Genomic DNA, 14,430 nt, shown 5'->3' on the forward strand with positions numbered 1-14,430 from the left:
TATCAATACTTGAAAGAAGTGGGATGACATCTGTGCACACAAAGCTTCTTTATTCAAATGAATTTGAACTTTGGGGCAGATTCCAGACAGAAAAAACACTGCCTTGTCTACCCTTGACCTTAAGTTTCTGTGGGATGATAGATGGGAGAAGACGGCGACCAAAGGAAGCATTTAATACAGGCTTTCAAAGTAAAATATTATATTCAGGTTATTATATGTTATCTATTTTCTTTCTATGCAGTCTTTTCTCTCACTTATTCTGTGAGTGTGTGCAGTATGTCAAAGGCCACATCTGGAAACAAAGTAAGACTTCAAAGCATTTTGCTGATCACAGCTGAGCAAAACAACTGGCATCTTCTATTTGATCCTGTCTGTGTCCAGAGTGATTAAGCCCTGTCTGAGGGCATATATTATGACTTTACAGTCATAAGGCTACCATGTGGGCTTCTTCTGTCTCATGTGCTTGGCACGCACTGACGCCAAGCAAAGAAGGACCAAAAAAAAAAAAAAAAGGCAGGAAGCACGTAAAGTGGATTATTATTGCCTTTTAGTGGGGAGGTTATTATGAAGCTGGTCAGCCCAACTGGGTGGCATGGTGCCTTGAATTGGAGATAGCCTTCTCAGCACTAATTCGGCTAATCTTTCTGGAGGTGGGGAAATGTTAGCATCTGTCAGTGTTATCTCAGATCAAAAGGTACCAATAGAATAGTGACGCTAATTATTCCATTCCTGTGGAGCTGGGCTGTAATCTTGTCTGGAGGGGGACAGATGGTGAGGTCCTGTTGACGTCTACAGCAGCTGCTCTTTCAATCAGAAACACCACTGGCTCGCAATAGTTGCCACACTCCCTATTTTGTTGTGAGAATTTATATGATGACTGTCAAACTCATGCATCTGCTTTGCTAAACCCGTGATAATAGCTCCTTTACTGTCATATAGGTAAATGCACTAATATATATCTCATACAAGTTGTGTTTTATAGCCACAAAGCTAGTAAAGTCTGAGCAGTGGATCTGATATAAGAGCGAATGCTCAACAAAAATGGTGTGCATGACTCCTGCAGAGGCTCAAAGGACATAAAATTAATTTGAGCCTTATTTTGAGTTTTTATAAATTTAAACATTAAGATGTGAAAGGCCACTTTAACCCAAAATTGTCCATGGATTAGACAAACTATTCCTTTATAAATAATTCTGCTATTGTTTCTTTGACTTCAAGTTGATCGATGGAAAATTTGTCACCAGCTATCCTAAAGAATACTTTAACCACAACTTAAGCAGTTATGTAGTAAGTATTCCTTAAATTAAGCCACTTAATTGTTTAAATCATTCATCCCGTTGTACTTTCTTCAATATCTGGATTTGCTGGTTTTCTGTTTTATATGTTTATGAAGTGATTTGGGTTTTTCGGCTGTTTATCGTACAAAATGAAACAGGTAGGGACATCACCTTGGATGTACGTGACAAGCAATTAGTTTATGAATTGATGAATTCTTCATGTCAGTTTGTTACAATCAGGAGCGCAAGTTTACACAGAGTTAAGATGGAATTAAACAGTGAGCCTCCACTTTTTTTGAGAAGCAATTGTAGAAAGATTTTTTTAATCACTTTACTGTATCTGTATTTTAAATCCAGTCTGATAAGGTATCTGCTATTGCAATATGATTGTGACACGCAGTGTATGGCTGCAGTTATTCATTTTAACTATCTAAAATTATGAAATGAAAAGTCAGAGAAGTGGTGAAAATTGCTTCCACGCAGCACTTGACCAAGGTCTGGAACATTCCGTAATCAAAAATGCGTCCATGACGTTTATTGCTGAAAATATTCAGTGTTAGCATTTTTCTGTGTTTGCTGATGATCTGAAGGGCACAAAAAAATGCTTGGTGAAAACAGGCGCTTCTGTGCCGCATATCTTTCACAGAAAGTGCTGAATTTGTGCTATAGACAAACACACACACCTCAATAGAAGGACACGCACAGCACTATAATATATTACAGATCCAAACACTGAAGCGCCTGAGTCTGCAAAATTGGCTGTAGTTTGCACAACAGCCCAAAACATCCTGCTGGGATGAGTAAAACAGCAGGAGAGCAGCCGCTGGACTGTGGAAGCTATAATGCATACATGGTTACAGTGAGTGTTATCTGCTCTCACAGACAAAATCCTGTCTGAGCAGCTGTGGGGAACGCACATAAGAATGTATTTATAATAGTAATATACACCCATTTAAATAAATAGTGGGATTCACTTCATTCACGTTATTTTGCATATAGTAAAGAATGTGAGGGCAAACATGCATGCTACCGTTTTGCTCTGCTGCCAGGACTGGCTTTACTCCTGTGTGTGGAAACGTGACCGAGTTCCCCTGAGAGCTCATTTAAAAGAGAGTGAGAGAGAGAAAGCTGTCTGACTGAGAAAAATCAGTCAAATGGGAAACTGAGGAAACACTGGAGCAGAATTCAGCATAACCAAAGGGCTCTCCCGTGGAAAACCAGGAGATTCCTGCTATATCTAGCTCAGAGGAAACAAAAAATACTCTCACAGAACCTCAAATGTTTCTAATTTAATGTTTTTATTCTACATGAGGAATGCATGACTGTTTTTTGAGAAGTGTCAATATAAAATCAAGGTTGCTCAAATAAACTCGAAGTCTTAAAGTGGCAGAAAAAATTGCATGACCTTTGGCGTGTTTGCTATTTATTTCCTTACGTATACAGAACCCAGTGTTGACAAAAACTGCCCGTATTACAGTGAACTCCTGCTTTACCAGTCAACTGTGCGGACAGCCTCCTCCATCACAAATCAATACCATCTTTAACAGGAGATCTCAATGGAGCTTCCACTGTTAGATAAAATGACTAATCCTGGCCATTGATTGGATTATGGGCCATTTCTACATCAATTTCTCACAGTTCCTTTATGTAAGGTACTTGTAACACCTCCAGAGGAGGCAAATGAAGGCTGATGATATCTGTGCTTCACCTTTGATGTCCTTTCCGAAGCCCATGGAGGAGGACACGTTCTGGCCTTTGCTATTAGACTTTTCCTTCATCACATCATCATCGCTGGACACGTCACCAGGCGAGCTGATCTTTTTCTTCCTCCTCTTTTTGTGGCGTGGGGGCAGCTTTTTGGGGAAGGCAAACATTGGAAAGATGACCAGGAGCATGGCAATGGCACACAAGAGAAAGCCGCTCCACCTGAGGGGAAGAAACAACAGATGAGTTGTAAAAGCAATAGAGAACAGACTGATTATCGCAAAGAGGAGGGCACATAAGGACTTGGGCAGTCATGCAGATGTACATGCATTAATTACCAGTTGCCAACAAAGCGGGGGTCACTCTGGTCGATGTTGACTACAGTTTTGGGGTCGACGTAGAAGCCGATGAGGACGCCTCCTAGCAGGTAGCCAGCTGCAGGTCCCAGGGCTCCCATCACATACATGATGGCTAGAAGAGACACAGACAATTATTTTAATCTTTTTTATTATCGATTATAAAAATCATAACACAACCGTGCTCAGTAATATGTGATATAATAATACTAGTAATAATAATGCTGAACTAAGGTCAGATCAAATTTAAAGTAGAATTACACAGATAAAAAATAGACACAGAAAATAATTAGGAAAAAAAACAATAACAAGTAAACAGAGTTCAAAGAAATTAAGCAGTAAACACAGAAATAATAGTAATTACAACATAAATCATAATTATAGTAGTCATTAAACATAAAAAAGACAGAATAAAAGAAAAAAGATTAATTAAAATACAAACTAATATAGAAAAATAAAATAAAAGCAAACAGTTGCTAGATATTACTGAACGTGAATGGAATATGCCTACATGCATACAAAAAATACACTTAATTGTACCATTATACCACTAAGGGGGAATTCAGTCTCAAAATATGATAAAAGCAGATGCCAGACCTTAATAGTTCTTCTCAGTATAACCTTGGCCAGTGTGTTTTAAATGTTCAAGTTTAAGATGAGACATTACCTCCTCCACCCAATGTGGAACTACTCCAAACAACACAGTCAAAGGGTCAGGGTGCATTTCTATATGACATATATGTAAGAGGGTATTAAATACACCTGTCCAGAATGGGGGCAGCTTAGACATAGCCAAAAGGTAACTGAGACTGGGCGAATCATGATCGCATCTGATGCAGGTCGGGTCTAACGCAGGGTAGAGTTTGGCCTGCTTACCTGCAGATAGATGCAGCCTACAAAGAATCTTAAATTGCAGCAGCTTATGTCTTATACATATTGATGTTGAGTGTACCAATGAGACTGTGGACTGCCAAGTAGTATCTGATATAGTACTTCACAATTCATCCTCACATTATCTTGCCAAGTGATAAATTGACCGGGAGGTGACGAAGAGACAGAAACTCCAATACTCTTTAAACCACTTTCCTAAATTAACTATCGTTACTGAAACAGAAAGTCAACGCTTTGTTTGAGAACCTTCAAGTTTTTCCACTTTCTTCATCGATGCTTTTAATTACCCACTGTTAACTGTTTAACTCAGACCTGTGGGAGCTGTTCATTACCCCTAACGCATCGTCCACCATATTCAGAACAAATGCACTCGGATCAGTGGGAACTCGCCACCCGCCCTGAGGTCATTTCTCACAGCTTTTGAAGCGTCTGTAACAGCCGACCTAAAAGCTCCAGAGGTCTTCGCATTGACCTGAGGGCGCGCCTGCAGCTCTCCCACGCCAGACAACCTCAGAGCAAGCGGGGGCGAAACATTAACCCTCTGAGGGCTCTCAGACCCTCACTGAGGTGAGCCGATCACACTCCATCACTTTGCCGCAGGAAGGGAAAAACTCATTAAAGTTAGATAACCTTAGTTGGACAAGTGGAAAAACCTCCTGCGGACATCCAGCAGAGACGTGAGTCAAAGCCATTTACCAGCTGTAATCAGGGGGCAAACTTTCTATAATTACACCTGGAACATTGCTGCTAGTCATCAGGGCGTGAAAGTGTGTGTGTGTGTGTTTGCGTGACTGAGGGGGAGGGATTAGCTCTTTATGATGGCTGTGTGTGCATATATGTTAAAATGTTTTGTGAATGACACCATTCTCTCCCACAAGTAGACTTAATGGTTTTCATCTTTTCATTTTAAATGGAAAGATGGCAACAAACCCCACATGCATCTGTTACTATCACACATGCAAAGCAAAATGCTCCTGTTCCTCTATTTGTGTCTCGCAAATGTCACTTTCTTGGATGCATGCTGGCACTAAGCCCCATTGGCAGTGTGAGGGTGTGCACACGTGTACGTGTCTTTGTGCTGGTGTTTATGACAGAGCCTGTGTTTAGCGGCAGGTGTGTCATGTATCTGGATCAACACTCAAATGTCTGATCTCTCCCCCCTGAGAACAGAGGAATACCTCATCACTGCCAGATTACATAACAAATGCATGCACGCATACACACACACTTCAACAAAGTTTGTTTTTGTCTGAATGGAAGCTCAAAAGCCATTTCATCTCAGTCTGTTTCACCAAATGTTTCAGCTGCCCCGCCAACATTTGCATATAGCATCCCCACATCCCGGGAGGCTTGCATCTTTTGCCGCCCTCATATTTTCATCCCAACACTTTGAGTGCTTTTGGACCTCCTTTTCCTCCCCGGATGTGGCGCGTGTTCGCTCATATAGTGTAGCTCCAATAATGTCCCAAAGCCCAAATCCTTATCTACACTTAATTAAATCATGGCTTCTTTAAACAAAACTATTGGGAAAAAGAGAAAGAGAGGAAAATATTGCTTAATGAACAAAAAGCCCTTCAACAAATCCTCTTATCAGCCTAAAGCAGACACACACACACACACACATGCTTGCACACATGAACACAAAATGCAAGACAACAATGGTTAATTTCCTTGGCTCCAAAAGACTCTGGTGATCAGTCTTTTTCACACGACTTTCTGCACGCATGAAGTACGTGTATGAGAGTGTAAACATTTCAAATTATAAATGTCACATGTCGATGTAAATAAAAGTGCGAGTCTGAGGGTTTGTTCTATAAATTTCATAGACGTGAATCACTTCTCTAAGCACCTGAAGCAGGTGTCCCTCTCTGTTTCACTTCTGCTGCCTCTCTCTCACAAATCATATTTCATCTTTTTAACTACTCTCACTGCACCATTTCTCATATCGTGCTGGCTGGAGTGTCAATTCACAGCAGCAGTCTATCCGTTTCACAATGTAAGTGAAGGAATTATCCACCCAGAGACAATAAACAATTAACTATAGTTGGCAAGGACAGCAAGAGGTCTTATCTTATTATCTCCATCTTGAAATTAAAATCTGTCTTGCAAAACCTGAGCTAGTGAATCATGCTTTTGTGGTACACAGCAAAATAATTTCCATTTGTAAAGCACCAAACATAGTCTGTAATTGAAAGGCTGGCTATAGAGCTGCCTTATGTTTTGAGATAAGAGAGAGTCTGAGCATTTAGTACACATACATTTAAGATTGCAAAATTTCAGATTAAAATCTTCTGGCTCTTGATCAAGCTTCAGAGCAGTCAGACTCTTCAAAATTGTGTTACATAGTTCAGAGCTATGAATGGACATGACCGTAGTGTGTGTGACGCAGCTGTGAATCAGCTCTTGCTACAAAGGAATACTGCAACCACCAAATGTTCACTCGTGTAACAATCACTCACCCTGTGTTAGGTTGAATTTATGTTGAAAACTAGTTTTTCTTGCATGCCTCAATGGTGAACTGAGATTAAAAAAAACATTTTTTTAATGCAAATGGTCATTTGGGGGGTGAAATATTTCTTGAAACCTAACAGGAAGCCTAAATATTACTTAATGATGAGTTACAATGGCCATTTTTACAGTGGAGTGCCACATAAAGCCTATCAATGAATCACTCTCATCCCCTCACCTTGCCAAATGCTGACCTTTCCTGTGCCCCAAATATAACAGTACGTTATTTTTAAGCAAACTCTGGCTTGAACCAGATACACCTGACGCAGCCAGCTGTTCATTGGTCAGGCAAAGGTTGAGCACCATCTACGTTCCTTTGGTTGCCCCCCAATCTCCATCATCCCCTTTCTCAGGCACCCAGGCGCTGGACTGGCCATATTTTATCCCCCCTGGGTGATTGTGTAAGCGCCTATCTTGCCACTCCATCCATCACATTAACAGTGTTCTGCCCTATTGGAGGACGAAGGGGCTCATAAACTGTGCTTGACTCGTCGCCCTACCCTGCCCGCCTGGCACCGGCTCAGTGCAGATATTTAGGGATGAAGGGATTGGAGGGCTGCGACCAGGCTGAAGGGCGGCCAGGGCAGAGCCATCGGATTGAGGAATATGCTGGCACAGCAGCAGCGCTCCATCGCACACAAACACACATGCTGCGGTGGCAGACGTCAGTGGAGTCCAGGGGCTGCATGCCAATGCAGAACGCATGGCGCGCCACAGGCTCGCTTTACTCAATTACGCAATAGACCTTTACCAGCAGCACGTGAAGGACGATACATTAAAGGCTTCCTATGGCTTTCCACACGTGCAGAGATAATGGATTAGGAGCTCTCCATTGCAGTTATTGGCTTCTCACTCTTATGTTATACAAAGTCAGCATTTAAACCATCTACCGTGACCATACAGCTTGACTTTCAATATGTTGTGTTAATTTTGTGCTGACTTTGTTATATACATTAGACTTGCATGAGAAGATTCCCATTGAGGATGAAGTCACAAAGCGTGTACGTTAACATGTTACAAGCAGAATTCAATATCTGCAGCAAGATATTAATGTTTATTGCACTGGCCTGGAGAAAACAAACACACACACACACACACACACACACAAAAGCATCGAATCAAGAAGCACTGAAGCATCAATTACACCTCAGCACCTTTAACGTGAGTCAAGGTCACTCACTTGCAGCATATTAACTACACACATGAACGCTTAAACGTACGTGCACACGAACACGTGAAAGGGGAGGTGCAAGGTCATTAAAGGTAAGAGTGGAGGAGGGATAGGGTTAGAGAGTTTTATAGTGCATCATTGACCCCAATTTAGTGTTTCAGTGTTTGTGATGGATGGACTCAGTGGTGTCAGGAATCCAGAAAGAGAAAGGCAATATACTGGGATGGAGAAAGCTAAAAACTGATAAACAGAGCAGAGTGGTGGGGAGAGAAAGCAGATGAGGCAGGAAGAAACATTAACATCTGAGAGGAGAGAGAGAGAGAGAGAGTGATGGAACATAAGGAAACAGAAGGAGAGCTGAGGAGCGGAGCTGGGCTGCAGTCTGTGGTGACTGATCCTGCTGTGTAACAGAGTGATAAAGCTTGCTCAGCAACATCCCTCTCAAATCTAACCTTCAGGGACCAGCGCTGCTCTGTTGTCTCCACTCTGCCTCCTCCACACTCCGTAAGAGCTCTGCCCCTCCTGACTCGGTATTCATGAGCTGCACTGACTCATTCAGAGCTTGTAGGAATGAATGAGGGTGAAACCGAAAAAGGAGAATGGCAGCAGAGAGGCGTAAATTAGAGGCATGATTGCAGGAAGGTAAATGGTGACTGCTGATGGTTTTGAATTGGCGAAATTATCTTCAATCTAGATCTACTGTATTGTATCCTAATGTGTTTCTGTTTTTTTGTCCATCCTTTCTAACCATCCAGAGCTCCAACTAGGATTGGGTTCCGTTCACATTTGAACTGGTGCTGGTTCTGGTGCCTGGAATTCAGTACCAGCAACCACTGATACCTTTTTTCAGTACTTTACCTTCTCTGTATAATATCAAACATTTCTGAACAAGCTGCAGGGGTGACATCGTGAACTGAAATGCAATTTTGCTTCGCTGCTTTTCTCTAATTAAATATTAAGCTAATATTCTGTCTCTGTCTGTCTACTGTTGTGTGTGTTTGTCTATTCGTCTAGCAGTGACACTAGGTTATTACTAATATAATAAGAAAAATAATCTACAAAAGACTGTGGCAGGCTTCCCTGCTTCGTTGCGTTTATGTCTGAAGTTGAACCCTCTGACTTCTTGAAGCTCTGTGGCTGGCTTCCAGGCACTTCTGCTACTTGTCCATGTATGGGTACTTTGCAATACCAACAGAATTTGGTAGGTATCCTTTAAAAAGGGAAAAGTTTGATACCTAACTCTTGCTGCATCGAATTAATTTTCACATCTTATTATATTTTTTTTTAGATTATTTTTTAAAAATTCAGAAAATAGTGAAATTCTCATCAGAGTCCGAGGTGATGGTATCAGACTGATCAAATGAACAGTCTACATTTCAAATATATTAAATTCACTGTTGTATAAAGCAGAAAATCATTTAAGAAGCATTTTTGTTCAGTTAAAAAGGAGCTCATACGTATTTGCTTGCAGTTTGATTTACTATTCATCTCATCTTTATAGTTAACTAATATTTATTACAGATTATGAAATTTTACACTTTTACATCAGTTATTTCCAAATGTCACACAAGTGGATTTGCAAAGGGCAACTTCCACACCCTGAATAATCATAACCTCTGATAGAAACGCAGGGAATTCTGGGATACACGCCTTCCAGCTGCCTCCTTAGTGTCCTTGGTTATGAATGGAATTTCAGGCTTAACAATAAAATGGCGTCTGCAAGGCTCCCCCCATCCACCCTCCCAACCTCTCATGACCTTCTGTTCCCCTCACCCCTCACCCTTGAGACACAGCCAGAGCAGCAGCGGATGGAGGAAGAGAACGCAGAGCAATCGGACCTGATGAGAAAGCACATTGCACCTAATGAAGCAGCTCTCTTGTGGCCAAACTCATTACCACAGATTAATGATTTGATATAATTACGTGGACAAAATAAAGGACAGGACTTCCACTGCCTTGTCAGAACACTGCGGGGTTAAAAGGTCGAGGCTACAATTCATACAACAGAAGAATCATCAGACACACTGGCTTTTTATCACATCAGCAGCTCCACACAACCTGAACTAAATCTGAGCACAATGTGTGTATGTATGCCCATGCAGTCCATGTGCAGTAAGTCTCATTTGTTTCCAGATTTACTTCCCTCTTGTCACTTTCCTGCAATAAAGGCTGCAGAGGTATGAGCCAGGCTCTGTAATCCCTCTGCGCTCTCTGGCTGGAAACTTAGTTTCAATGAATTATGTAGCGCTCCACCTGGCTATTAGCCTACAAAGCTCAGTCAGCCTCCAAACAAGCCTGGGAATGGATGGCAGGGAGCAACATAACGTCCTTGGATTTGTATTCAATACGTTACACCGGAGCTGTCTAATCTCTGAAAGATGCAATCAAGTTGTCTTCTCAGCATTACTCAAGAGCTGTGTCATGTTGATTTATGTAGCATTATGCAACATGCATTACCTATTCACTCTGATGTGGGATAATAATCTATTTCTACCTGCTGTGTGACAAAAAGAAATTCACCTTTTCCTCTTTATTTAATAACATCCACTTTTGTCAAATGCCAGCACACTCTTCAGAATTCTGATACAGTGACCTGTACAGTCCAGCTGAATACCTAAATCTCTTTGGAAAGTGTGGCTGCAAGTGACAGCTGTATGATAGATGATCTATGCGGCTGCTGCTGTTCGAAAGAGAACGAAAAGAGAGGGACAGTGCTGCGTGTATCCCTGTGTTGCGGGGATCAATTCAGTCATGTGACTTTCCCCCCCGAAAGACAAGAGGAGGAAAAAGACAATGAAATAGGGGAATGACAGCATTGTCATGGCAACTTGCTGACAAAGCAGTGTCTTCTTACAAGTCCTAACCTTACAGTTTTACCCAGAGGGCATGCACGGGGACTGTGGCCTCTCTCTCACACACACACACACACACACACACATAGACACACACAGGGTTGTGGGACAAACTGCATTAATATGCATGCGTTATCCCGACCAAACCTATGCACACAAGCAGAATGCAAAATTGCATATCAGAAGGCATGTTTACTCTAAAGCCATTTGCTGTGGAAATCTTGTGTTGATCCTCTCATATTGCAGCGTGTTCTGTACGGAGCGTCTCCGCGTGCACCTGCTATTTTGGTTCTTGTATAAGAAGCAGAGCAAAGTGCAAAGAGCGGGATAAGGAGTAATATAGATCAGAGGGTGAAATGATGAAAAAATACACTCAACCAGTCACTGGTCCCATAGCTCTAAAATCACAAGGAGGCGTGACAACATCAAAAAAACATAAGGCCATCAGCCACGGCTATTGGTGCCGCAGAAGCATAAAAAACACTCCTTCAGGAAATCATTTTTGTTGTCTGGAGGTTGCAGAACAATGTGAACGCACAACACCATATATCTGCAGCCAGAGGTAGATGGTATGGGTTTTTAACAGCAAAATTAAATAGCAACAAATATTTTCAAACTTGTGTGGTGACGCACCTATACAATCGCATGAATATGACGCTAATTCAGTCAAAACTCTACTGTATTCCACGTTGTAAGTTGTCACATCATTTCTTCAAATGTAAAATATAAGTATTTGCAATGTGATTCATTCAAGAATAAAACATGAAATGCTAAAATGTGTTTTTTAAAAAGTTTGAAAAGGAGGCTACAACGCACAGGATCAATGGGCTCCAGAAATCCAATGTCTCTTGCATAAACGAGCAGAATACAGAGTTAAAGTCTGAAGTGTGTAGTTATTCTGTAGCAACCGTGTGTCATTTGAATGTGATTTAATAAAAGTAAACACAGTGAAAGGTCGTGCATAATGGTGCTGTGCTCCTGCAAATGAGAGGCTGCAGATTTATTACCATTTCTGTCCTTCTACCTACGAATATCTGCAAGGATTTAATGAACTGAAGAAGTTTTTTACACAATATGAAGCAGCTCTGGACAACAGATACTGTAAGAATCAATCATGTGCATTTAGAGATAAATGCAGATTAATTTACTGCTGTTCATGCGTTTACAACACTTGGAGCCTTGGGAGTTGTATTTGCATGAATGTGTCCCTGAAAAGAAAAGTTTATGTGGGTGCTTGTACAAGAGCTTTCTGTAGAAAGAGAACAGTCAGGAAGGGAATGAGATGGTAGTAAAGGTGGTGGAAACGAATGAAAATGAAATAGGACTAAAAAAAGTTGCAGTTTCTATCAAGTCAGATTAAATAAACCCAACTACACCCACTAATTCAGTCAGATATTCAGATAAAGACACAGAAACAAACAAACAAACAGACATTTTAGTGGCCTGCTGCAGTGAGATGAGTGATTATATGGGTGGGATTTTTAACATGGAATGATATTCTCACTCTCCTCTTGTACAAAAACAGGCACAGACTGATGGACAGACAAAAACTGTGCAGCTCCAATATGATGCAAACAGGTCAAGAAGTCATTTCCTGCCTTGTGTTAAGCCGGCAGATTTTGTCTGTGTGATAATAACATGCCGATTTAGCTTTGCAGCAAGGCACCAGTTGGTTCAGCCCTACTAGTCTGCTTGGGCACCCAAACAGAGCACAGCCTCATCAGGCACATACATATGCCGCTGCAAACAGGCTGAACATGACACACCGCCTTTTTTTTTTTTTTTTTTTTTTTTTTTTTTTATATGTATGTATGTTCTATTCTGGAAACACCTGCTTTCCTTGAACTGTAAATTGTATTAAAATAGTCCAAAATTATGACATCTGATTGCATTTCAGTGTTGAATAACATTACATAGCATAGTGATTGGTTAATCCCTTAATAACACTGATTATTTTTTAAAAATTCAATACATTTGAATGCTTGAGATGACTTGGACACAACATTTCAAGCATTTATTTCACACTTGGACTACCAGAAGGATTTGAAAGCCGATCAACACAAGATTTAAAGGTCCAGTGTGAAAGATTTAGGGAGATTTGAGGATTGCAGATTGCAACCAGCTGAAACATCTCCCAGTTAGCTTTCCTTTCGTATTCATTGCTCCGCAGGATTCGACTGAGAGCAAAATTATCCTAAAAGGTCTCCTCTCAAAAATAAACGGACCTGGTGATTTAAACCGCTAAAACCTACCTATAACCTACCTATCTGGACCCAGTGTGTGTTTGTCCGTCTGGGCTGGAGGCAACATGGTGATACCCACAGACAAGGTGCTCTATAACACAATGATTCTTATTTTCAGGTGATTATACACTAAAGAAAACATACTGATTATATCATATTCTGTTTCTGCCAATATATCCCCCTACATCCTGCACACTGGAAGTTTAAGGTTTTAATTGGATGCTGTCAAACCATCCATTATATTACCATACTGGTTGAAAAGAGATGAGAATCTACTTTACTCATACATACTGAATATAACATGCTCATACTCACCTCATATTTAATAGTCCTAGCAGTCAATAAGAGTTCTACACAATGCTGGCAGCCCACAGGCAGAACAGTGGGTGGTAAAAGATTAAGATAAGTATGAAATGTGGGCAGGATGAGAGGAATATTTTAATGGATCAAGTACAGTAAAGAACTTTGATCCTGGTGTGCAGGCAGCACAGTCTGGTACAGATACAGAGTCAAGACTTAAACAGCCAGACATGACCTTACAAACAGCGACTTCAAAGCTTTTCTGACTTGGAAATCTGTGTTCAGGCCACCCATCAGGCTTCTGAACTTCTTTACCTCCAGGCATTACTGTTATAAGCCCCTTAAGCAAAGACATGACTGATCACAAGGGGCGCAGAGGACTTGATCAGAATCTTAAGTCTGCCCCCCCCCCCCCATCTTATGCTCTTCTGCACAGCATTTATGACCCAGTTACCTCGTCTCTCATCCAGGGGCAGGTCATGTGGTGATATGGTGTGATGCATGATTGATGCAGCAGAGGTGAGACATGCAATAAGAGCAGGCGAGGATCCGATTAATAAATCTACTGTACACGATCCACTGGAGGATTTTTGTCACGCCTTTGGAATAAGAAGTCAGAAATTGCGTCCTTGCTTTTGTTAAAGCTCCTCACTGCAGGATAGTAATGCCCAAATCTTTGTCATAGTGCAAGAAAAGTCCAAACACTAATAAAACTTTCATACAGGCTATACTTTCCTTGCAGGGGTTCCCTAAGCTCACTTTGCTAAATCAAATACATAGGAATTCAAAGAGAGAGGGAGAGAGAATGGAGGGTTTTTCTTTATTTCTAGCTGCTCCCCTGCTGCTGGAGGGAGGCTATGGTGGTCATCCAGCCAGTGAATGCTTCAGTCAGTCATGAACATGGATATTATTAACTGCTTGAACAATACATCATTCAGTCAGTCCACAAAGAAAACGCTGTTGTAGCAATGACCGTCATCAGTTGCAACTAGTTTCTAGCGTGCATGGCTTTCCTGAGGGACCCCAGTGCAAATTCTGTGTACGTCTGAGGGGTCATGCATCCTAACTTTGACTCCAAATGACCACTTCCTGCTGATTCTGATGCTGGTGTAAGGCTTTTTGACTTGC

At 41.3% G+C, this 14,430-nt stretch overlaps 1 protein-coding gene across 2 annotated transcripts in view; it reads right to left on the bottom strand.

Annotated features, from left to right (window-relative positions):
* Positions 1 to 14,430, bottom strand: part of LOC121960995 (solute carrier organic anion transporter family member 5A1) — a 79,970-nt gene that overhangs the window by 47,758 nt on the left and 17,782 nt on the right. For both annotated transcript variants that reach the window (XM_042510900.1, XM_042510901.1), the window contains 2 exons: positions 3,320 to 3,452; positions 2,986 to 3,203 (listed from right to left, as the gene is read on the bottom strand). In XM_042510900.1, the coding sequence (XP_042366834.1) occupies positions 2,986 to 3,203; positions 3,320 to 3,452 (351 nt within the window). The remainder of the gene's footprint in view (positions 1 to 2,985; positions 3,204 to 3,319; positions 3,453 to 14,430) is intronic.

This window comes from Plectropomus leopardus, chromosome 21 (genome assembly GCF_008729295.1).
Source record: "Plectropomus leopardus isolate mb chromosome 21, YSFRI_Pleo_2.0, whole genome shotgun sequence".
NCBI lineage: Eukaryota > Metazoa > Chordata > Actinopteri > Perciformes > Serranidae > Plectropomus > Plectropomus leopardus.